The sequence below is a fragment of the Nuphar pumila genome, chromosome 5 (assembly GCF_984573655.1).
Source record: "Nuphar pumila chromosome 5, dmNupPumi1.hap1.1, whole genome shotgun sequence".
In the NCBI taxonomy this organism is placed as follows: Eukaryota; Viridiplantae; Streptophyta; class Magnoliopsida; order Nymphaeales; family Nymphaeaceae; genus Nuphar; species Nuphar pumila.
Window position 1 is genome coordinate 3098806 of NC_143253.1, and position 26178 is coordinate 3124983.

At 40.1% G+C, this 26178-nt stretch overlaps 1 protein-coding gene across 1 annotated transcript; it reads left to right on the forward strand.

Annotated features, from left to right (window-relative positions):
* The first annotated feature begins 5948 nt into the window (after positions 1-5948).
* On the forward strand, positions 5949-10385 carry LOC149836491 (F-box protein At2g26850-like). Its single transcript, XM_090007009.1, has 5 exons — positions 5949-7496; positions 8025-8104; positions 8431-8609; positions 9034-9108; positions 9761-10385. Exons 1-5 carry the CDS (start codon positions 6831-6833, stop codon positions 9946-9948), a joined length of 1188 nt encoding a protein of 395 aa, XP_089863135.1. The 5' UTR covers positions 5949-6830; the 3' UTR covers positions 9949-10385.
* The last annotated feature ends 15793 nt before the right edge of the window (positions 10386-26178 follow it).

The window sequence follows — 26178 nt, forward strand, 5'->3', positions numbered from 1 at the left end:
TCAATGTCTAAATTTTTAGAATATTTTTTGCACTAAATGAATTTTTAAGAATATTTTTCAGTGAGTTTTGATCTTTAAAAATATTTTTTCAATGAGTCAGGATTTTTTAAGATATTTTTGCTCTAAACTGTTTTTCTTAAAATATTTTTTAGTGAGTCAAGATTTTTTAAAATATTGTTTTGCTTTAAAATAATTTTTATTTTTAGTGATTTTGAATTTTTTAAATATAGAAAAATTGGTTCCCTTCAATGCTAATTTTGAATTTTTTTATAATGAGGTTCCCTACCAAAACGAGTACCAGCCATGTACGTGTAATATGATTGGTGGGCTTGATAAGGGTTTGAATGTTGATGACTCCACCCTACGATTACAGATTACCGATTGATTTTGGATGTTTTAAGTCATGTTTTGCAAATCCAACCATACAAATGTGTTCAACATATTTTATTTGCTATGATTCGATAAATAAATTGAGTTTTTAATAAAAAATGTTTTTATGACTTAGGAGCATTAAAACTTATGAAAATTTTGAATCATCAAATTTTGAATCTTTATAGAAACCTGCTCATGTGTCGTACTTGAATTATCTAAAAATTGATAAATAAAATTTTAAAATTATTGTTTCAAAGAGTCTTGATTTTCAAAAATATTTTTTTAATGAGTCAAGATTTCTTAAAATACTGCTTTGAAGTAAATGATTTTTTTAAATATTTTCAGCGAGTCTGGAATTTTCAAAATATTATTTCAATGAGTCAAAACTTCTAAAATATTTGTTTGCACAAAATGAATTTGTAAAAATAATTTTCAGAGTCTTTATTTTTAAAATTAGTTTTTTCAATGAATTTTGTTTTTTTAGAATATTATTTGCACTGAATGAATTTTTAAGAATATTTTTCAGTGAGTTTGAATCTTTAAAAATAATTTTTGAATGAGTCTGGATTTTTTCAAATATTACTTTGAGTTAAATGAATTTTGAAAAATATTTTTCAGTGAGTCAAGATTTTTTTAAAATATTGTTTTGCTCTAAAACAGTTTTTAATCTTTTTAGTGATTCTAGATTTGTTTATTTTTTTCAATAAGTCAGAATTTTTCAAAATATATTTAAACGAGAGTGTACAACTAAACGGGCAACCGAGCTTGAATGAGTTTGCGAGCATTAGACAAGCTGAACAACTCGTTAAGATGCGAGCATACGAACCTAAATGAGCAATCAAGCTCGAACGAGTTTGCGAGCATTAAACGAGCCGAAGAGCTCATAAATGGCTCGTTAAGATGCGATCATACGAACATAAATGAGCAACTGAGCTCGAATGAGTTTGCGAGCATTAAGATGACGAGCCGAACATCTCGTTAAGATGACGAGCCTAAACAAGTTGAGACGAGATGAACATGCATTGTTCGTACTTGTGTCGGTAAGGTATGCCAAGCCAGCTCGTGATCAGCTCATTAGCTAAATGAGTCGAACACTAACGAGCTTTGGATGAGCCGAAAGACGAGCAGCTCGGTTCATTTACCAGCCCCACTTGGGACCTTAAACAAGATTCTGGTCCAAGCAACTGGATGCATCAATCTGCGTGGACCGATCACTAAAGCTGATTCCCAACCATGAACCTTTTAGGTGATATCATAAATGAACAACAATCACAGGCTATACGTTGCTTGAGGATAGGGGATTTCTTTAGATTACATGGGGGCCTCAAGTTCAAGCATCACATGTGCCAGCCAGTGTTGCCTTTTGCATGGTGTCTGCCGTTACCAGAACATTGCTAGGAGCCTAGGCCCACCATCTATCCACAGCCTCACACCTACCTCAACCAAACATCATGGTTTAAACCCTAGTATCGTAATACACCTATAGGTATCATTTCTGTAACACCAAGCCTTCTGCCCCCCACAAAGAGAGTACATCCAGCTTCAACTTTATGGCAAGGAAATGCTCCTCCTAGGTTTTGAACTCGTGATGTCCCAGACTCCCATCAATTTGTTGACGTTCACAAGTTGCACTTAGGAATGTTAATGGGTCGGGTTTGGTTTTCGGACTCAGGTGGAATCAGACCTGGCCCTGATTTTCGGGTTATGGTATCGGGTCCGGACACGGGACTAATCGGATCCATCATAAGAGAAACCATACCCTCATGACCTGATAAGAACTACATGAACCAGACGCGGGCCATACTTGGTCAAATAATATTTTTTTATCATTTTTACATTAAAAATTGTGGGCATTAATCGGAACTCAGGTCGGGCCCGCCCGGGTCTGGTATAAAATTTCATAAATTATACCCGGCTTCATGTATTAATCAGACCTTTGGATCCGGACTCAGGTCTTAATTAGGTATTCTTATTTATCACCATACCCAGACCATATAGGGTTTGGTACGGTTTGGGTCAGGTAAACGCGACCCGTTGCACCTAGCTATCAGATGAGCGGAGCCTTCTAAATCTTCATAAAAAAAATCATGTGTTTGTGCCTCGAATTAGATAGTATCATATCATATCCATATATTTATTCATGTGACATAGCATTAGACAGCTAATTAATCCTTAACCCCCCATCTCTAACCAAGATTTGGTGATAACCTTGGCCCACTTGCATTTCAAAATCATAATATGATTCCACTTGATAAAAGATGAAAAAAAGAATAGGAAAGAACAACGTGAACACGAAGCTCTAGTCCACCTCATAATTCTATTTTAAGTTTCTTGACCTAACCACTCCCACCCCAACCTCCACTTGCAGAAAAAAAAGTTGATATCAGACAAATTAAAGATTACCATGAGGGAGTGTTGTTTGGCCAAACAGATGGACAATCTCCTTCCAATTGGGGGGTTTCGCAAAAGCAGTTAGTGCACGTCACCTTGTGTTGTGACTTTGCAAGTTCGAATCCCAAATGGCATGGTTGTATAACTGGTAGGGGTCTCTGACTAACCCCAGCTTTCTCTGTCAAAAAAATAAATAAAATAAATAAATAACCTGATATGAACAGGTAGCCACAAGGCTCCTCCTAATTGCAATACATTTTTCTTTTTGAAAGGCAAGCTGGGGTTCGACAGACCCCTACCAGTTATACAACTATACCATTGGGTTTTGAACCTGCAACACCCCAACACAAGGTGACGTACACCAGCTACTCCTACCAGACAAGCTCACCTTGCACTGCCATTTGAAGTTTGAGGCTTTTCCAAGCCCAAGAAACTTTATGCTTATTCCATTCAAACCAAATGCATTCGCTTTGAAGATATTTAAAATGGATTACGCCAGTCCATGAGTAAGATACACCTTGAGAAGTGTGCAGTTTGGGTTCAAGAGATCCATTTGGGTTTAGTTTTAGTTTAGGGTTTTATTGCAGTTTTATTTAGATTTGGATCTTTCAATGTAATAGATTCATCTCGGATCCAAAATAGGTTTAGGGTTCGTCGTCTTCACCAATAAATACTTATTGGGGGGGGGAGTGTTTCAATCAGGATGATTTGAACCTTTGTTATTTTTTGAATTTTATGTAAATTTAATTAATAATTATCAATTTTCCTTCTTTTCAAGCTTTTTTTCGTAAAAGTAAGCGTAATTTAGCCTTGTTATAGTAAATCCAGCCACCAAGAAAGGCATTATGTTGGTGATATACAAGAACAGGTTGTTATGCAGTCGTCATTGGAGATTTGGAGGATGTAAAGCGAGGGGTGTCAAACTGGCCTTCCCAAGTCCTGGTTTACCCGGACCCATCCCGAACCAAGCCAAGCCCTATAGGGTCTGGGTATGGTGACAAATAAGAAGACCCGATTAAAACCTGGGTCCGGACCTGAAGGTCCGATTAATACATGGACCTGGTATAGTTTGTAAAATTTTATACCGGACCCAACCAGAGTTTCAATTAAGACCCGTAAATTTTCAATGTAAAAATGATAAAAAAATGGTTTTATTGGGTATGGTTCATGTAGTACTTATCATATCTGGATATAGTTTTTCTTATATTACACCTGATTAGACCTGAATCCAGACCCAATACCATACCCAAAAATCTGATCCAAGTCTGATTCCACTTGAGTCCCAATCCAAGTCCTTTTCCACTCAGTAAGTATGACAGAAATTAATGATTAGTAGCATAATGTTGTAGAAGAATGAATGAAGAACTTTTTTTTTTATTGAAGACGAGAAGAATGAAGAAGTATATGATGAGTCACCCCCCTCCCATTTGCTGGAGAAAGAGTTGATTCTTTTAGGGGTAGTTTAACACTTTGCATATTGGTGCCTAGTGTACTTGTATATTTACATGTGGCTGCATTAATTAATCTTCAAATATTTAAGATAAAAAATTACCTTTTGAATAAGTTATTCAAATGACCAGATGTGTTATTTTTTATATAACCTAACTCAACTCTTCCAAATGAAACTCGACCGTTTTAATGTGATTTTTGTAGCCCCTCTCTTTTTATATATAATTAAGAGCAATTAAGTAATTTCATAGTGTAAAAAAAGTAACATAAGATGTCCTCTGAACAATTTCTTGGAAAAGACGGTCTCTATCTAAAATGTTTAAATATCGCAATGACTAAACATAAATTCAACGAAAAAATACTCTCTATTTACACTTAGTCTCGGGTTTTAGTCTGATCCGGATTTTAATTGGATTCGGGTCAGGTTTCATTGCAAAATTCAATACCGAATCTGAATCAGATTTCTAATCAGATTTGGATTTGGCTAACCAAATTCTTATCGGATTCCGGGTCAGATGTCGGGTTACATCCAACCCATTGACATCCCTAAAGTTAGCCAAGGTGATTCTTTTAGTTGATCTTCTCAACATCCATCTTTTTTAGATTCAAATAGTATAAAAAAGTAATTAGCCCCTTCAGGTTATTTTTAAGTTTAGCTAAAAAGACAGAATTATTCTATCCAATGCTGAATATACTTATACTTTTGTTTCATGCCCTTTCCTATGAAAGAGGTTCTCCTTCATAAGAAATAGTGCCTCTTTCCCACAACGAGTGAAACAATTGCCTATAAGAAATATATGTTAGCACTATATAATAAATGCAAAAAAACAGCTTTTCCATTCAAATAAATTCATACCTCTATGAGAGAAGCACTTTTCTTGCAAAGTAACTCTTTTAAAAGAAAGAGGTTTCCCTTGAGTGGGAGTGTAAAAATGCCACTAAGGTAGGATCTGGAGATCCTAAGTTCTTAAATCCAAAACCCATTTCCCTCGAGACTAAAAATTTAAGGATTTCGGAGTTTAAAACTTGTCGTTCCAGAGGAAAACAGATCAAGATGTGAGTCCTATGCTTAGATCCATGTGTCTATGCATCTCTTAATATCATAAAAATGCTGCAGAGTTACCTGGCCACACATGCACATGCACTCACATAACAGTCAGCAATATAGCTGAATTTGAGCTTGAAAATCAAGAAGAAGGCAGTAGGAGAGCAGATGAGGACAGATAAATATTCTCTCATATTTTTCTTTGATAAAGGAAAGAAGAAAAGAACCAACTGCAGCTCTCTATCACTACTCTTACAGGAAGAAGAATCTGTATCCCATCTTCTGAAAAAATTTCGAACTCGCATCACGTGTCCTCGTGTTTACGAATCTTTTATGACATAGCTAGAGAGTCGGGCTATTTTTTGCGGGAGATGGAATAAACTAATAAAGTGATGTTACGAATCGCATGATGCAGACTCTTTTCACCTGGTGCCCACCAATCATTGATCGCCTTACTGCATCCAACGGTTAATTTAAACAGTACCTCAGTCCAACCAAAGATGCGGCTATGGAGCCCATTTCTGGTGGTGGGGAAGTTAAACGTTGGGTGGTATTGGTTGGAGATTGGGCCGGTTTCGTGGCCCTCGTTATAGCAGTGAGCCCGCATTTTTTGGCCTGTCCAATTTCGATCACTAGCCCTACCTACGAATGCGGCCATGTAATGTAATAAAAACTAAAGGGGTCAGAGAGAGAGAGAAAGAGAGGAGGGGGGAGTTTTGTTTGACTGTGATGAAGATCAGATGGGAGGAGTGAGGCACATGGGCCCACTTCCTTCTGTCTTCTTCATCACAGGTTTCCCTGCTGCACCCAGTAATGGTTGGATAATGGTTGCACCTAATCCTGACGCAAATCCAACTACCAAAATCTCTTTCCATCTATTAAATCTGGGGATCTGATTCTTGCTTTGGAGGTTCCAAAAAGGAAGAATACCCACAAGAAATTTAGGTGTTTTCCTTCGAAGGTTTGGAGGAACTGTCTATTTTTTTTCCCCTTCTTTCTTTGGAGGAAGAAAAGAAGGGTTGTTCAATAAAGTGGTAGTGTTTACCTGGTTCTTGTGCCACAGAAGCGTGACCCCAATCAGCCCACTGTCTCTTGGAGCTCATCTTGCTATTGTTTTCTCTTTTAAAGAGAGCCATTATTTGGGTATTGAGGCCCTTTTCTCCTTTCAAGCCAGGGGGTTAAAAAAATTGGTATTGCTTGTACCGGTTGTGGCCAGCATTTGTGGGGACGTGTGGTATTTTGTATTTTAAGGTTCCCCAATTCATTGTATCAGAGGATTGCGGTGTTTCCCAATCAAACTTGGCTGCAATCAACACCAAGAATTCTTCTTGTGTGACAGGACTAGCCCCACCCTGAAGGGTTAAAAAAAAAACATTTTCTCCCTCTTATCATCAGGTGTCCCCCAGAACCAAGATATAGATATCTATTGAAATTTCTGATTTTCCATTGTTTTTACAGTGTTTTTTTTTTCATGCTTTAAAGTTGGTGGTTTAGGACCCTTCGTCGGGCTCCTTAATCTTTTACTTTTGAGAGACAGCCCATTATCAGAATCACCAGCATCTCCTTTAGTGTGATGCTTTTCTTCTTGATATCCTTCCTGCCTTTCCTATTGCTCTTCAGTCCCCTGCCCCTGCAATCTCTGCATTCTCATGTCTGCACCAGGATTCAGATGAAACCTTTATTGGTGCTGCTCTGGCTTGGGCTGTTGCGTCTGTGCTCTGAGTGGTTGAGAAGCAGTGGTGTGTTCGTCTTCAAAATCGGGGTCTTGTCGAAGATGAAGATCCTCCCGAGGGCTGAAAGCATAGAGAAGGCCACGGAGGAATTGTCGGTGCTTGATCTGCCGGAGTTGGTCCTGGAAGCCATTCTTGGGAGGCTGCCCCCTTCTGGACTGTGTAACATGGCTGCAGTCTGTCGTTCAATGAGGGATAGGTGCAGGAGTGACCATTTGTGGGAGAGGCATCTGAAGGAGAAGTGGGGTCGGGCGCTCGGCAAGGCTGCCTTCAAAGAATGGCAGAACTATGTTGCGGCAAGAAAGAATTCGGGCGTTTTGGACGACAGGAGATCGAAGGGATTAATGGGAAGTCTTTCTTGTATTTGGCCTTTATCTTTGCTCAAATCAAAGATCGATGGTGGCAATGGCAGACCGAAGAGTTCTTTGCCGCTTGATTCAGTTATGTCGTGGTATTTGTCTCTTGAAAGTGGGAAGTTCTGGTTCCCCGCGCAGATCTATAATCGGGAGGTAATTTTTGACTTTCTGATTCTCAATTCCTGCACCATGCTGATCTTGTTTCTTTTACAGGGTTGTTTGTGCCAATCTGAATTATTCAACTATTTTGTGATCGTTTCTGCGGATGAATTGATTTTTCAAAGTTGTTTTGGGCTGGAATAATCTGAGCTTCCTTTATGTTCTTCTCTTGTTCTAAAAAAAATTTCATGGTCGTAAATTATGGCATGATGGAAATTGTTCTGGTCACTATTATTTCTTATTCACCATTATTTTTAGTTTGATGAAGTGTTCTCTATTTAGTTGCATTATTGTGTGTTTAATTGATGGAAATCGATTTTTTTTTATGTCTACATCAGTATGGTAGGCTTCTGTTTATTGCTATATTTTTCTTGAACAATGAGATCTATAAACAGTCGGTTGCATTTCTTATCTTGATGAATGTTTCAGTTTAGGATACTTGCTTTTCGGAGGATTATCATAATCACATCCAGTAAAATTCAGTTTCTTACTAAGGTTTTCTTCTCTTTATTCAACCTGCAGAATGGGCATGTCGGATTTATGTTGTCATGTTATGATGCTGAACTTTGCTACGATTGCCAGAATGACACATTCCATGCAAGGTAATCCTTTGCTGGACTTATATGAATGTAAATACCTGATAATGTGGAAGGATCCAAGCCATGTCTTCACGGACTGATTTAATGTGGAAAATGACTCTTTAAGACAGTCCTGCTCCATAAATTCTACCATTTAGGGGACCTGTATCAGTTAAGTCTTGTGTAGTTGTTTCCTTAATCTGCAGAAGTGGTATGTTGGTCTTAACTCCTAATGGAAAATCAGAAATATGCTAGAAAGTATCCAGTGGGAGAGATTGAGGGCAGCATGAAAGTATTTTTTTGTTTTTGTAAATTCTTTTTAATTTTGGTTTATCTTCTCTCTTTTATAGGTATCCACCACATGGGCGACGAACAATTGTAATTGAGGAAGGGATCCAGTGGGAGAGATTGAGGGCAGCTCCTGTTGACACTTCTGCCCATGACCTCCACATCTCAGATTGTCTCAATGATTTGCAGCCTGGTGACCATTTTGAGATTCAATGGAGAAGAAACAAAGAATTTCCTTATGGTGTGGATCTTTTCTTTCTAAATATGAATGAATAAAGAAATCTTTCTTGAATAGATTTTAGGAAGTTTTTATAGGTGTAACATGTGCATGTACTTTAATGCATGATCTTTTAACTGCTTTCTTTTTGCTCTGAAGTGAAAAGAGTATGAAAATAGTATTTAAGCGCTTATATACAACCCTTTTAAAATTGTTAGACTTGCTAACCTGAAAGATTGAACCTGATATGATCTTGGCTTCAGTTTACATTGGCCGGCATGGGTTCATTGATTTTCAGCACTCTCACTGAATCTGGTGACCTGTGTCTGATCTGTAATTCACTGCCAGCTGCGGCCAAGATTTGTCATTTATCAAGTTCAAGTCCCACAAAAATCTCCTGTCTTTGCTTGGTAGAAATTAATCATCTATTTATATTTTACTATTTCAGGGTGGTGGTATGGGGTTGTTGGTCACTTGGATTCATGTGATGGGAATCAACATCGCTGTCGTTGCCATCTAAATGGTGAGAAGATGTTATATTGCTTAGTTCTAGCTCAGGATATAAGCCAGGCCTTTGTTGTTATAACCCGTGTTTTGCCTTCATATCTATTAATTTGCATGGTCTGACCATTTAAATCTTAATTGGTAGTTAAAAGGGCTCTCTCTCTCTCAGAATATATATATATATATATATATATATATATATATATATATATATATATATATATAGAGAGAGAGAGAGAGAGAGAGAGACAGTGGTAGCTGCATACCACTATTTTAGCCTACCGCCAGCCTACCACCAGCGAATAGGTGTTTCTGGGTTGTTTTTCGCAAATCTGACCCTGTAAATGTGTTCGGCATGGTCGATTTGCTAGGAAATGACACTTGGATCATGTTTTTTTGATAAAAAACATAAAATTTTAAGCATTGAATATTTATGAAAATTGTAGACCATCGATTTTTAAATCTTATGAAAACCTATCTGTGTCAAAATCAGACGATCCAATCGCAAAGATATTACAGTGAATTTACGAAGAGAGCATGTTAAAATATGCCACCAAAAACCATGCTCTTTTATGTGTTTGTGTGCGTGCATTCATGTGTGTTTATGTAAAACTAATCAGATATTTCTGGTTATTTGAATGATTTTTTACTTTATGAAACCATGTTGGCAGATACTGTGATGTTGGAGTTTAACCAGTATGCACCTGGTTCACGATGGCGGCGAACAGGAATCAATAGAAAAGATCATAGAGAAGAGGGTAATGAGTCCAGTGGATTCTATGGTGGGATAAGGAAACTGCATAGCAAGGAGGAAATATCTGCTTGGAAGCGGCTGTGGCCAAATGAAGTCTTGGAATAGATATTTAAATTTCAACCCAACTACTTTTTGTTTCTAAGTGGTTGCAGCACTATCAGAAATTCTGACCTCACTGAAAGTTGCCGTCACACTAGCCATTTCTTTGAAGATTTTATTCCACGTATATTGATTGTGCATGATAATCATAAGATTGAGATTTGAAGCAAGAGTATAGTCATTAGTCCCCAATTGGGTATATTAGAACAGTTTTTTAGGAGCTTATGAAATTAATCTCTTTCTTTTGTCACCCACTCACAGTTGACTGCTTACCTCCAAAATGTACTGCAAATCTGTTGTACCATATTTAGCAAGTTGTATTTTCCACCATCATATCTCCATGTAGTGGTGGTTGGTATTAGACCGAGCTTTCTTATATTGCTGTTCAAGACTCTATATTCAGAGATATGATAGGTGAGAGCTATAAAACTAACTTGTTTCTTTATATTATCATGTCTTAATGCTGAAACTGCTTCTGTTCTCTGCTGAAGAGACAACCTTCTTGAAATTTATTGAGCAACTCAATCTTATGCTATCGCATGAACTGTGATATAGAACTAGGGAAGTTTTTTGCCTCTATGCTTCATTGATTAGCTGAATAGAACATTTCTGATCCTTCTGATGAATGGCAATGCTTGTTTTTTAATTATGAACATTGTGGTAAAACTGTAATAAGACTGGGACGCTTAAAAGTCTCCATAGAGAAGTTATTTCCTACATGATAAGAGGACGGGGTATGGTCTCAGATTAGCACCTCATGGCGAGTCTTAGTCATTGATATGCATATCTTTCAGGTTGTTGTTGTGCATGGAGTTGATATATATTGTGCAAAATGCAAAAGAAATGCATGCAAAACGTATGTGAATTTTAGTTGGTGCGCAGCGTATTCCTAAACAAAATTCCCCTGTTTAGGCAAATCTGCAAAGAGAGGCTTCATGAAGATAAATGGGATGTTGTCTGCAGATGGAAATCGCATATTAGTGGAAACTCTGGTTGATTTGGATCTGATCCAAAGACGTAGGATATAGATGGCTTAATTAAAGAAGGTCAAGATCAAGATGTGATCAAGACCCAAGAGAATAAGAAGTCCAGTGAGGGTCGATGTCTTCTGAAGAGTCCCAGTCAATAAAATAGACTCTATGGTTAATGAAGCCTTATGGTGCAGTAGGATTCCTTCAGGGAAGAATCAATCCATGTAAACACTTTAGGAAAAAACATGTGTTTTCTATATAAAGAGGTCGAACTATAACAACTTGTATTCTTGATTTCTGTGGTGTTTATTCTTTAGAATGGCATCAGAGAGCCCCTCTGATTCAACGATCCTCCATAGGACTGCCAGTATCGTCTGTTTAGTTGATCTCAACTCTTGGGGTCGAAATCTTCCTGGAAGTTGCTATGGCTTTAGAAACAGACACCAATACAACAAGTTTTAATGATTCCTTTCCTCTTATTCCTACTCCAAATACTTTTCAATTTTTTTTATTATCAAGAGACAATTTTTTGTTATGAAATTCTCAATGTATTGTCTTACTCAAAAGCTATAACCTCATGGGCTGATGGATCAAATCTGAAATCAAATATGTTTAGTAGAGAATCGGGAAAGGAAGTAGAGAAAAATCTTGAATATATCAAGTGGAAAAGGATGAATAAACTATTATTAAGCTGGATTCTCACATCTTTGATGGACAATGTTCACTTTCAAGTTGTAGCATGTGAAACACACTTAAGAAAACCTATGTTGCTCACTCTAAAGTTTGAGTTTAACAATTGAAGTCACATCAAAGGATAATATATTCATATATTTTAATAGGACTAAGAATATAGCTCATCAGCTTGCTATGATTGAAAAACTTGTTCCTAATTAGATCTGTCAATGCTTATACTTGTCGGCCTCTCTATGGGTGAATATGGTTCTTTCAGGATTGTGTTGAATACTAAAAAAAGTACTATTCTTCCTGATGATCTCTTAGGCATGCTTCTTATACATAAAGTGATAATTCTGATGCTCACAAGGCTACCCTTGCTTATAAACCAAATAATCAAGGTTTCAATATGAGAAATAGACCCAATCAAAATCGATTTAACTCTACTAGAGGTATAGGGGGTGGATGCCAATTTGGCAGAGCCAAGGGAGGTCGATCCTCTGCATTGATTACATGTCATGTTTGCGGTAATCAAAGACATGGCCGCACAATACCGAACCACTTAGGCATGCAAAAAACAATACCCCAATGCACTACAACTCAAGATATGTAGGTTCCAAAAGAACTCTACTGATCCCAAAGTTCATAAGACTACTATGGAAGAAGGCTCCTGGTTTTTAGATTCTGGAGCTGATTTGAATAACCTTTTACTCTGATCCAAATACCAAGGCAACAACCAAGCATATTGGTCATTCAGTTTTTAAGAATCCAAATTCTAAATTCTTTATGAAACAAATTCTTCATGTTCTTGAGATTACACACATTCTTTTATCTGTTCAAAAGTTTACTAAAGACAATGATGTCTGTTTTGAATTTTACCGTGACTATTGTTGTGTTAAGGATTGCAAAACGGGGAAAGCAATAATGCGAGATTGTAGTGATCAGGGCCTTTACAAACTGGACATGTTGAAAGATGCACAACGACATACTAATGCGGCTGTTTATCTTGAAGAACGAATTACTATTGATAAGTGGCACAAACGAACGGAACACCCTTCTTTTCGTATAGTATAGTCCCGTTTAAATAAATATTGTTTGAATGGAAGATTTGACATCCTGCCATCCACCACGTGGATACTTAAAGATCACCATCAATGGTAATTTTCAATATCACCTGATGCCATTTACAGACCTTAAGATGAGTAGTTCTACATATTTGACTTGAACAGGGCTAGCTGCAAATAGGGATGCAAATGGTTTATAGTCCGATCCAGACCCGAACAGGGTCTGACCCCATATTTATTGGATCAAGTATCATGTCCCCAAATCCGGGTCAGATACAGTACAAATAGGGTTGGAATATAGATGCACTACAGGACTAACCCTGGTCCATAATTTCTAATATCTGCATGAAGACAAATAGGTTTTACACGTTTATATTGGATCCAATATTATGGGTACTAATAACCAGATCCAAGACTCCACCTTTATTCCGATAAAAAAAATGGATATAGTGTCAGGTGAAGCATGACCCGATCCATAACCAGCTATATGGCCCTTACTTACAAGTAGTGTCAGATGCACTACAGGACTAACCGGCTTGTAGGTTGTATATAAAGTCCCACTGTTAATCAAATTACCTGCTTATAAAATTATTGTTTGTCATCTTCATGATATATATCGCACTACAACAAAAGGGATCTATAGCGGTCGTCATACTGCTGCTATAGCCTTGCGTAACTGCCACTGAATCAAATAGTGGCAATATGGCGCATGGCTCTGTTGGTATTAGTGGCAGTTATTGAACCTAAAGTGGCAAGTATAATTGCCGCTCTAACTTCCTATTGCGGCATTCAGCAATTGCTGCTGTTAACCAACAGTGTCAGTTATAATTGACACTATAGCCCCAACCATATCCATTAACAAAAATTTATATGGGCAATTCCAATTGCCACTAATACCAACAGTGGCACTGTCAACTGTGATTGTAGTCATATAAGTAGCAACACTTATATGACTGCCATTGTTACTCTCAATAGTTGCAACTGCAAATTGCCACTAATAGGCTAGTTTGGTACATACACCAATTAAACAGTGGCAAGGACAACTGCCACTATTTCCAACCTATACATTTAAAAAAAAATTTATTGTAGATATGACATCATGTTAACATAACATAAACTATAAACATCATGTTAACAATAGCATTTCCATATACACATTTCTAACTTGGGTTACAAATTCAATATTAACGTATACAAAATTCATGACAAGACTCCATAAGATGAGCACCAGTCCTTGATCATGACGAAGATAATCTTCGAATTATGCCCCTTGTCTTGAAACAAAACCTTTGACCAAGTGATGATCTATGCTCCAATCTTCTCCCCTGCCAGTAAAATTCACTGCTTCACTTGCATCAAGGCACTAGGTTTGAAATTTCATACCAGATTCAGGCCCGACCCGAGTTTCGACTAAGATTCGTAAATTTTCAATGAAAAATAACCGTATTGTACAGTTAATTTGATACATTTCTCAAAATTCCCTACAATTTTTTATATTCTACCAATGTCCAAAATCACAAATATCTAGATTAAAAATACATGTTTACCTTTAACACATGCGAACTTCCTATATATGCAAACTTTCGCCCAAATATGTGACTGTTTTTTGCACAACAGTCTTTCTTCTCAAATCTGTATCTCTCTTATCCGACGTTAAAAACTTGTTTTTTTATAGTCGTTGAAAAGTTGAGACACATGACTATAACTTTCATGTTTTGAGTCAGAACCAAAAATTCTTCTAGGGTTTCCGTTTTGAGTTTCATAACCAGAATAAAAACATACTTTACAGAATTGAATAACTGAACAATTTATCTTCATAGGACATTTTGACCTACACAATGAAGTACTAAAAAAAGAAGAAGAAACTGAACAAAAATATTTTTTCAATGATATCAGATTCACTGAAAAATAATGAACGAGTGCAGAAATACAACCCTAACAACGTTCTTAAAACAAGAGATGAGCATGCACGATTTTGCCTTTTTTTCTGTTTTATAATATTTTCTGGCTACTTGCACCAAAAAATTTAAAAAATAGCAAAAAAAAAGACAGATCTGAACGTTAGTTTTTCAATGCCACCAAGATCACCTTTATCTGATGAACGGTTAGAGAGAAATATCATCTGAAAGATAGATTGTTCAATATAGTCAACGATGAAGAAGTCTGTATAAAATGAGGGTCTGCATAAAATATATGGGAGGATGAGGAAGTCCACATAAAATATATGTGAGGATGACGAAGTTCACATAAATTATACGCGAGGATGAGAAAATCCACATAAAATAAGTGCGGACATTTTGTTGAACTCAAACCTCAAAACTTCACAAATATCTGATTAAGTTTGCATATACCTAAAAAGTTTGCATAAAAATAAGTGTGAACATCATGTTAAACTTAGAAAATTGTATGCATTTAAGAGAAAATCACATGTTTAGGAGAAAAATCACATATATATGAGGAACTTTACATATATTTAGGAGAAAATCACATGTACATAAGACAAACTCCACATATATATAGGAAAAAATCATATATTTAGGAGGAAATCACATGTTTAGGAGGAACTCCGCATATATAGGAGAAAAATCATATATATAGGAGAAACTTCGTATATATATCGAAGGAAAATCATATATATAGGAGGAAAATCATATATATAGGAGGAAAATCACATATATTTAGGAGAAAAATCACATTTTTTTTTTGCATAATAGTATCTGTTCTAAAATCTGTATCTCTCCGATCCTACATAAAAAACCTATATTTTTATAACCGTTGAAAAGCTTAGGCACATATCTAGAATTTTGTTGTTTTGAATCAGAGTCAAAAACCTTTCAAAGGTTCCTTTTTTTTAGTTCCAAAACCAGAATAGAAGCATGCTCTGCAGACTAGAACAACCAAACATTCTATCTTTCAGAGAAAGTTTCTCCCCAACTGCTCATCAGATCAATGTGATCTTGGTGGAATTGGAAAGCTAACATCTCAATCTGTCTCTTTTCTTTTTTCTATTTTTCTTGATTTTAGGATAGGTGATTGAAAAATAGCATAGAATAGACAAAAAAGGCATAGTCGTGCCTATTTTAGTTTGCAGAACATACTTCTATTTTAGTTTTGAAACTCAGAAACGAGAACTCTATATGGGTTTTCGGTTCTAACTCAAAAAAGAAAAGTTATAGCCTGTATCTCAGCTTTCCAATGACTATAAAAATGTAAGTCTTCGATGTCATATCAGAGAGATATAAATCTGAGAACATAAATAATTTTACATAAAATAGTCACATATTTGAGAGAAAATTTACATATATTTAAGAACTTCTCATGTGCAAAGGGTAAAAAGGTCTTTTTAAAACCAGATATTTTAGATTTTGGACATGAGGAGAATAATGGAAATTATGAGGCATTTCAGGAAACGTGTCAAATTAGCCGTATAATATGGTCATTTTCTAAATTTTTAATGTAAAAAATATAAAAATATTATTTTATCGAGAATGGTCTGGGTATGGTTTCTCTTATGGTGGGTTCGATTGACTCGGGTCTGAACTCAATACCATCATCTCAAATAAAGTCTAGGTTTGGTTATACCTAGATCTTAACCAAACCTGACCCGTTGACACCCCTAGTTACAACTATACCATATATAGGGATTCAAGCTTGCAACGTTCCAACACAAGGTGACGTGCACTAGCTCACTGCTTCTACCAGACAAACTTGTTGTGTCTGGTCGTACTAGCTTGGAAGCTATTTTCTACATTGAGAAAGTTAAAAATGTTGTTTATTCATTCCCGAATTGTAAAACTCCTTAGTTAGATGGTTTTTTTATTGAGTTTTTCAAAGAAAATTGGAATTGTTTTAAGGGGGATCTCCTTAACTTGATGAATGAATTTTATGTTAATGCGAAGATGCCAGTGATTATGGAAAGATCTACTCTCATACTCTTACCTAAAGAGGTTAATGCGGGGGATAGGGGTGGCAATTGGGTCGGGTGGACGGGTTGGCGGGTCAGAATACCTCAACCCGAACACGACCCATTTATTAAACGGGTCGGATGTGGCAAACATGAACACGACCCGTTTATTAAACGGGTAACCCGACCCGACACGGTTAACCCTTTTAATAAATGGGTCGGGTCGACACTCGATTACACGACGTCGATAGGGGTTTTCGAGTTTTTTTCTGGTAGCTGCCAACATAGAACCCCTTTTGTTGGAAAGGGGTTTTCTGATAGGATGCTCGCTAAGGCTCACTTCCTCACCGACGATGTCCTATATTTCACTGGGGTTCATCATCGTGCCAACGAAGTTTGTTGTCGTCAGAGACGCAGAAGGAGCTTTTCCTCTCTTTGGTCTCAACGATGGTCGACCATCAGGCTGTTGTCGACGGAAGGCTCCAAGGACTTCTTTCGGAGGCCGCCATCGCAGTGTGGTCGGATGGTTGCCGGTAAACGACGTGGGTCACCAAGCATTGGCCGACGTTTTCTTCCTTTGACCCCGATCATGATGCTAATGGGGGATGGTTGCCATCGTTAGTGGCCTTTCGACTGGCTGTCGGTGTCGGTGACCTCTGGCTGCCGCTCATGCGACGTGGGTTGGCTATTGCTCTCTTGCGGGTTGACGGGTTCGTGTAAACGGGTTGACCCGCCCGCCTAACCCGTTTATTAAACGGGTCAAACGGGTTGACGGGTTGGTATACCCCTAACACGAACCCGACCCGTTTAATAAACGGGTTAGGCAGGTTGACCCGTTTATGACACGAACCCGTTTAAGCCAAACCCTAACCCGACTAAGAAGCGGGTTGGCGGGTGGGGTCAGATTTTGCCACCCCTAGCGGGGGATATTGGTAGATTCTGACCAATTTCTTTAGTTGGTTTGTGCTTTAAAATTATCTCTAAAATACTTGCCATTAGACTAAAGCACCAAATCAGCCCACTTATCTCACCCGCTGAAAGCGCTTTCATCCCGGGACAAAGGTTGCATGAAGCGCTCATTAGGCTATTCACTCAATCAAGCAATCAAGTAAGCCATCTTTTATTTTGAAGATCGATCTTGAGAAAGAATTTGATTCGGTTGATTGAAATTTTTTACTTAAGTGCTTGACTTGTATGAGATTTGGTGAGAGATGGGTCTCTTGGGTGGAAGGGATCCTTCGTGCCATCTCCATTGTGGTCTCTATCAATGGTGAGAAGGGTGACCCCTTTAAGCCAAAAAGATAATTGAGACAGGGTGATCCTCTTTCACCTTTCCTTTTCTTACTATCCATGGAAGCTTTGTCAGTGATGATTAATTCTGCTGAAGGTAAAAAAAATTCAGGGTTGCGAGGTATTCAAATTCGTTTTTATGACGCACTTGCTCTTCGCAGATGATTTATTGGCATTTGGGGATTCTACCTAAGAAAATATTTTGATTGTATGGGTGATTTTAAGATGTTTTGTGAAGATCTCAAGTCTAAAAATGAACAGGGATAAGAGCCAAGTTTTGGTCATAAATTAATGACGATTCGGGCTCTATGCAAAATAAGACTTGTCACATTTTTTATTGTGATAGAGGCTCCTTACTTTTTACATACCTTGGCCTCCCTCTTCACTTGGGGGGGTCTCGCACGGGATACAAGGGGTACGGTTGAGGACCTCGTGAGGGCAAGGATCCAATCTTGTGTGACCCGCCTATTGTCAAGGGTCGGGCGTATTAATTTGGTGAAATCTAATATCTCTACCATGATCCTACATTTCATTCAAATATTAAAGATACCGTGAAAGGTGGAAAAGAGGCTGACTATCCATGGTTGCTCAACAGCATTGGTGGGCTGGGCTGATTAGAGCGACTAGGCCGATGGTTTCTCCGAGTAAAAATTTTAAAAAAGTGCTTTTTTAATGATTAGAGAGTGGCTTCTGTCACCAAATCGTGTTGGACGTTCCTTCTAAAGTCGGGTGCAATGTGTTAAAATTATGTGTAAGGTATGTTACACGAAATACACAATCGATGAATTTATGCAAATTGATGAAAATCTGAAAATTGGATCATATCGTTAAAGCCTCAATGCAGCCCCCACCATACTGTACACATATTTGAGAATCCTACACCGATCGAGGGAGATGATCCAAGAGGGGCTGCCGTAGTGGGGTGGGGCCTTAGCTGTTAGACAAGCAATCAAGGTTCGATTCTCATGGGTGTCGCCTCTTTGTGCAAGCCAATGCATAGCATAGCATAGGCCCGGCCCGAGAGCAAAAGTCCTAGCCTCATAGTTTTACGCAGCCGGCACCACTACCTTAGGTATGGCAGGCTGAGCCAGCACGACCAGGTCTTCATGCCGAGTGCAGTTTCTTTGGGTTATACTTTTTTTTTTAAAAAAAAATGCACAATCACGCCTCTCACACGTTGCGGCCACATGCTAAGTAACAAGAAAACATGTTATCATCTTTCAAGTTAGGCTAAGGACAGCAAAAAAAGGAGCATTAGGCACGAGTAATCGTTGCTTCGTAATGATCAAATATTTGAAGCCGCACAGTGATAAACATTAGGTTGAGGAGCAACAAGCATCATCATAAACTGAACTTCTGAAAAAAGATAAAAATCAATAACTCAAAGTGTTCCCTTGCGACTTACAGTGTACAGTTGCGCTTAAAGTCTGTTTTGCTTTTGTTGAGTCTGATGTAAGCTGCCCGGTTCAGGTGAATCAATACCCCGAAGGGGCAGCCCATATACTTGAACTGTAATAGCCTGCAGGCAAAATTGTGAATGAAGTAAATGCGTTGAGCTTTCTTTTGTTCACCCTCGTTGTGATTGCTTCTTGTGATTGCAATTTCTCTCCCTCTATTCTCTCTTGCTCTCTTGCACTCTAATTATAAGCTTCCGCGATCAGCAAGCGAGCTGACAAGTAGACTTGCAGCGGTGGGAAGGACCGTCGCACCGCGCTAGCCCATTGAAGGAAATAGACCCGTGACAAGTGGTACCAGAGCCCGTTCTCGTGCTGGGGAAGGGACTCTGGAGTCAGTGTCGACAAACACGCCGACATGTTGCGATTTGTGAGCAAGACATCGTAGCGCATTATCAAAACTTGCGCAACACCAAAAGCAAGGCAGTTGTCGAAGCTGAGGAGATGGGTTCACCTCGGGGCCAAGAAGAGTTGGCTGCAACTGTTAACAAGCTGGTGGAAGAGGTGACTTCGCATGAGGAAGCGATTTCACGCGCATGTGAATCATTCAACGGACTAAATGATGTGGTGGCGAGCCTGCAAGAGCAAGTAACCTTATTAATGGGGCAAGTCACTTCGTTGACGACTACAGTGGCCGACTTGCAGACTGAAGTAGGGGAGCTTCAGTTGAAGAACCGTACGTTGCAGCGGACGGTGACCCTAAATGGCGGAAATTGTGAGAGGCCATCAAGGATTGATGTGCCAAGACCCGCAAAATTCAATGGCTCTCGTGACAGCAAGGTCATTGAGAACTTCTTGTTCCAAGTAGAAGACTGCTTGGATATCCAAAATGTGACCCTTGAAGATATGAGGATTAAGGTTGCAGCGACCTTACTTGATGGAGATGCTATCACTTGGTGGAGGCAGAAGCGCAATAACATGAAGAGGGGTCAATGTGTAATAGACACCTTTGATGGCTTCAAAATTGAGTTGCGCAACTACTTCATGCCAAAAAATGCGTAGAGACAGGCATACCGAATGGTTCGTGAGCTTAAACACACTGGTTCGTTGCAAGACTATGTCAGAACGTTCCAGAAGCTTATGCTAGAGATACCTAACATGCCAGAAGACGACATGCTCAACTGGTTCATTGTGGGACTTCAGCCATGGTCACAGTCTGAAGTGGAAAGGAGCAACCCCAGTATTTTGGAAGATGCATATGTGGGGGCCGAGCGCTTAGTTGACACTCAGCATAAGCCTTTCACCCCATCAACCAAAGTTGGGAATAAGCCTGACCATGGAGGCAAGAAGGATGAGCAACGCAATGATAAAGGTGAGGCGTCGACACACCATCAATCCGAAAAGAAACAGAACTTCACAAAACATAACAACAGCAACAAGGGTGTGGTTGTGACATGCTGGTTCTGTGGTGATAGACATATCGTCAGGCAGTGCCCAAAGCGCCTTGTAAAAGACGACGGGCAAGTCAATGTTGCACAGGAAGAATGTAGCGATACTGAATGCATTGACACTAAAGGGATGCAACCAAGGATGAGAGCCATGCGATCAATTAACACAGCTAGAAGTTGTGCGGCTAAGAACATGCAGGTCAGTAAGAAACTTATGTACTTGGAAGTCATTATAAATGAAAAGTTTACTTCAACAATGATAGACTCCGGGGCCACACACAACTTTGTCTCACGTGAAGAGGCAGAACGATTAGGCTTGAAGCATGAGCCAAAGCAGAGGACCATCAAGACGGTAAACTCTGAGGCCAAGCCCATCCTTGGCGAAGCAAGAGATGTGGCTATTCAAGTGGGGAGTTGGGTCGGCAAAGCCAACTTCTCCGTGGAGCCCCTAGACGATTTCAAAGTGATTTTGGGTATGGAGTTTCTGCGAAGCCAAAATGTTATGATGCTGCCAAAGTTTAACACGTTGACGATCATGGGGTCAGACCTGTCCCACACAGTGCAGTGCCTTACGCTGAAAGGCAATTCTTCGGTGTTATCGACAATGCAGTTGAAGAAGGGTGTCAAGCATGGGGAACAAACATTCTTAGTTGTAGTGCGTGCAAAAGAAGGGAAGATAGAAGCAGCAGTGCCGCCGACCCTAGCCCCACTATTGGAGGAATTTCGGGGGGTGATGCCTCTGAAATTGCCGAAGCGTCTTCCACCAAGACGTGAGGTCGACCACAAGATTGAGTTGACCCCGGGAGCGAAGCCTCCCGCAATGGTTTCATACCGTATGGGGCCAGCTGAGCTGAAGGAGCTGCGCAGGCAGCTAGACGAGATGTTGGACACAGGCATTGTTCGTCCATCAAAAGCCCCATTTGGTGCCCCAGTCTTTTTTCAGATGAAACATGATGGCTCCAAACAGTTATGTGTGGATTACCGTGCTTTGAACAAGGTTACGTTGAAAAACAAGTACCCATTGTCATTGATAGCGGACTTGTTCGATCAACTAGGTAGTGCCCGTATCTTTTCCAAGCTAGATCTGCGATCGGGTTACTGGCAGGTGAGGATTGCTGAAGGTAATGAGCCAAAAACAACTTGTGTCACCCGCTATGGTGCTTACGAATTTCTAGTAATGCCATTCGAGCTGACAAATGCTCCAGCCACGTTCACGACTTTAATGAACAAGATCTTCTACCCTTACTTAGACAAGTTCGTGGTAGTCTACCTGGATGATATCGCGATTTACAACAGCAACATGGAGGAACATGTCGGGCACTTGCGAACAGTGTTTCAAGTGCTGAAGAAGAATGACCTCTGTGTCAAACAAGAGAAGTGTCTCTTCGGGCAGGAGGAGATCAGCTTCCTTGGCCACGTTGTGGGGCGTGGTGTGCTGCGTATGAATGGGCAGAAGATAAGGGCCATCTAGGAATGGGTTCCGCCAAGCAAAGTGCCAGAATTGCGGTCATTTCTTGATTTAGCAAACTATTATCGGTGTTTCATCGAAGGCTATTCCCTTATTGTTTGGTCCCTCGCAGATTTGTTAAAGAAGAATCAGGTATGGCTCTGGACAGGAGCGTGCCAAGATGCCTTCGATGGCTTGAAGAAAGCCTTAGTGAGGGAGCCAGTGCTGCGACTGCTTGATCATTCGAGACCCTTTGAAGTCCACACGAATGCCTCAGACTTTGCCATTGGCGGAGTTATTATGCAAGATGGTCATCCGATCACATATGAGAGTCAGAAGCTGAAAGATGCAGAGAGGCGTTACACAGTGCATGAACATGAGATGACCGCCATTGTGTATTGCCTCAGGACCTAGCGGCACTACCTTTTGGGTGCTGAGTTCATCGTCAAGATGGATAATGTGGCCACGAGCTATTTTCAGACGCAGAAGAAGCTAACGCCTAAACAAGCTCGATGGCAGATGTTTTTGGCTGAGTTTGACTTTGCCTTGAGTACAAGGTTGGAAAGACCAATGTTGTGGCGGATGCTCTGAGCCGTAGGGCTGAACTGGCGGCTGCGCTCGCGGAGCCTTCTGAAGTGCATTTGGAGGGCGCATTGCTGAGTCGCATCCGCGAAGGTACGCAACAGGATCCGACCGCACAACACCTTGTTTCTCTGGCGCAGGCAGGAAAAACTCGACAATTTTGGCTACACGATGACCTCCTCATAACAAAAGGGGGACACATCTTTGTGCCGCGGTAGGGAAACCTTCACCGAGAGCTACTTAAGGAGTGCCATGATACACTATGGGCCGGCCATCCTGGTCAGGAGCAAACCTTAGTACTCCTTGAGCGCGGCTACTATTGGCCGCAGATGAGAGACGACGTTGAGGGGGTATGTGCAGACATGCCTCATATGTCAGTAAGATAAGGGGACAAACCAGAAGGTTGCCGGTCTCCTTGAGCCTCTACCAATTCCAGAACGTCCTTGGGATAACATCTCCATGGACTTTATTGTTAGTCTGCTAAAGGTAAAAGGCCTCAGTTCTATTTTGGTTGTGGTGGATCGTTTCTCAAAGTATGCCACCTTCATCCCAGCTTCCAAGGAGTGCCTTGCAGAGAAGACTGCAGAGTTGTTCGTAAAGCATGTGGTGAAGCACTGGGGCATACCAAAGATCATTGTGAGTGATCGCGATGCTCGCTTCACGGGCAAGTTCTGACGTGAAATATTTCGGCTACTTGGCTCTGATTTGCCGTTTTCAACAAGCTTCCATCCGCAGACAGATGGGCAGATAGAGCGCATTAATGGGATACTGGAGCAGTACCTTAGGCACTTTGTTAGTGTCAATCAGAAAAATTGGGTGAAGCTCCTTAATGTGGCACAATTTTGTTATAATCTGTAGAAGGGCGAGTCTTCAGGCCACAGTCCGTTTGAGATAGCCACGGGGCAGCAGCCACTGACCCCGCACACTCTTGCCGCACAAGAAAAGGGAAGGCCATCCTTCGCCTATCAGTTTATTCGCGACTGGCATGAGCAGAATGAGTTGACGAAGGCATTCTTACACAAAGCGGCAAAGAGAATGAAGAAGTGGGCAGACAAACACCGTCGGCCCGCAGGGTTCTAAGTTGGGAACCAAGTGTTGATGAAGTTATATCCTGGTCGCACGGGCATCTTTCGCGGAAGGCACCGCGGACTACTCAGAAAGTATGAGGGACCCTTCACCATCACAAAGAAGGTGGGCAAGCTGGCATACAAGCTGGAGTTGCCCCCATACTTTAAGGTGCACCCGGTATTCCACGTGTGCAACCTCAAGCAGTTCCATCCAGATGATGGAGACCCGGAATGCAGTGTGCCACAACGCGCTCCCATCATGTAGAGGACCCCAGCAGCACAACGGGCTGAGAAGCACCTCAGTCAGATTCTTCGCCACAAGGTCAACTACTTAGGGCAAACGAAGAAATACTTGGTGCAGTGGAAGGAAACAATGAAACCAACGTGGGAGCCTGCATTTCGAATGAACAACCGCTACCCAGCTGAAGTCAGGGCTTACCACGAAACAGATGGCGCCGAGGACGGCGCATGATTTGAAGGGGGGAGCATGTTCCCTTGCGACTTACAGTGTACAGTTGCACTTAGAGTCTGTTTTGCTTTTGTTGAGTCTGATGTAAGCTGCCCGGTTCAGGTGAATCAATACCCCGAAGGGGCAGCCCGTATACTTGAACTGTAATAGCCTGCGGGCAAAATTATGAATGAAGTAAATGCATTGAGCTTTCTTTTGTTCACCCTCGTTGTGATTGCTTCTTGTGATTGCAATTTCTCTCCATCTATTCTCTCTTGCTCTCTTGCACTCTAATTACAAGCTTCCGCGATCGGCAAACGAGCTGACAAGTAGGCTTGCGGCGGTGGGAAGGACCGTCGCGCCGCGCTGGCCCATTGAAGGAAATAGGCCCGTGACACAAAGTGTTGTTTTTCATAATGCAACCAAAACAATGTCACCAAATCTCACAAAAAAAGAAAAGAAAGAAACCAAGAACATGACTTATAAGTTCGTCCTTCCCATGAGATAAAAAATCCTCTGATCGACTGATCAAACCTCCTCCTGCTCCTCAGTGAATTGACCCTAGCTCCTGCATCTGCCCCTCACTGACTGGACCCATTGGATCACTTCAACCAAAAAAAAATGATAAGAATGAGGGATAAAAGAGGAATGACGAAGAAACAATTAATTTGTATTGCTTAAAGCTCCAAACAGGAAACACAAAAAGAAATATAAGACAAACAGACTTAACAATTTCTCGATTATTTCTTTGAGAACTTCTTTGACATGGTGGTGGGCTTTCACAAGACATTTTGCTCTTGAGTCTATGGCATCTCCCTTAAAATAATATTTGAAATATCAAAACTATTAAAAAGTATTTTAAATTATTTCTTGATTTATTTAAAAATTAGCCGATTCAAGCTAGTTCCATATCGATTTTCTGCCAATTACAATTACAATACGGGCGACCCAGCACCATTCTGGCTGATAATGACAACAATGCCCTTAGATGCGGGATGCAAATGGGTCAGATCCAGGATGAAAATTTTGCAATTTATGGCTTACTGAACCGATCCATTCGCTACCCTAGGTGAGAACCTCGATGTGGAGGTATTTGATTCTGTGGGCTGAGATCTCTCCGGTTTGAGATTCGAGAGATTCAAACGCATATGGAGTTGCATACGAGCCAAATCAGTGTTAATGTGATATATACAGAATACATTTTAATAGCAGATCCAGTTTTAGATCCAGGTATCATAGTACTGTATCTGCTAAAAAACGGGCAAAATACTAAAATCTATTGGTATTCAAGTAAACAGACAAAACGGGTCAGTATAGACCCAATTCTGACCTGGATCCGACTACGTTTGCCTATCTAGTTCCAACTAAGACCAGATATACCCGATGATGTTTGTTCTGGATCCAACCTATGTTTAATTATATACTATCTGAAACCAACAATCTGGGTAAGATCTGATCCTGGTCTCGGTCAGACTCAGATCCGACCTGTTTGCACCTGCAGCCCAAAATCTCAATGGTTTTAATGGATCAGCAGGCTCGGGTGACCATGGTTATAGGTCTGGACAGCAGCCAGCCTACTGGACTCTATTCTGTCTTAATGGGGCCAAATCTGGCTTGACCCGATGTCCACACACAGCAAACGACCAACCAGCATGACATTGGAATGTGCTGATTAAGTTCAGTTGTGGACCTTGTGGCCATTATATCCATGGGTCAAAATGAATTTGATATGGAGCGGGTCAGGATTAACCGACTGCGTGCATTTTGCTGAAGAGATCATGGTCTCACATCTCATATTGAAGTTCCAGATCCTGGTGGGTCTGAGCTTATCTGTTACTGGATCGGCAAAACACTGGAGAAACCTGTTTCTTATGCTGAATCTGTAAAACTGCTTGTTTATGAATCCATTCACACCCAGGTCCGATTATGCTTTCTTACCTAACCAGATC

Coding starts and splice junctions, on each gene's coding strand:
- LOC149836491 (XM_090007009.1), top strand. CDS start 6,831: ATGCTTTTCTTCTTGATATCCTTCCTGCCTTTCCTATTGCTCTTCAGT. Junction 7,497..8,024: donor CGCAGATCTATAATCGGGAG/GTAATTTTTGAC, acceptor TTCAACCTGCAG/AATGGGCATGTCGGATTTAT. Junction 8,105..8,430: donor AATGACACATTCCATGCAAG/GTAATCCTTTGC, acceptor TCTCTTTTATAG/GTATCCACCACATGGGCGAC.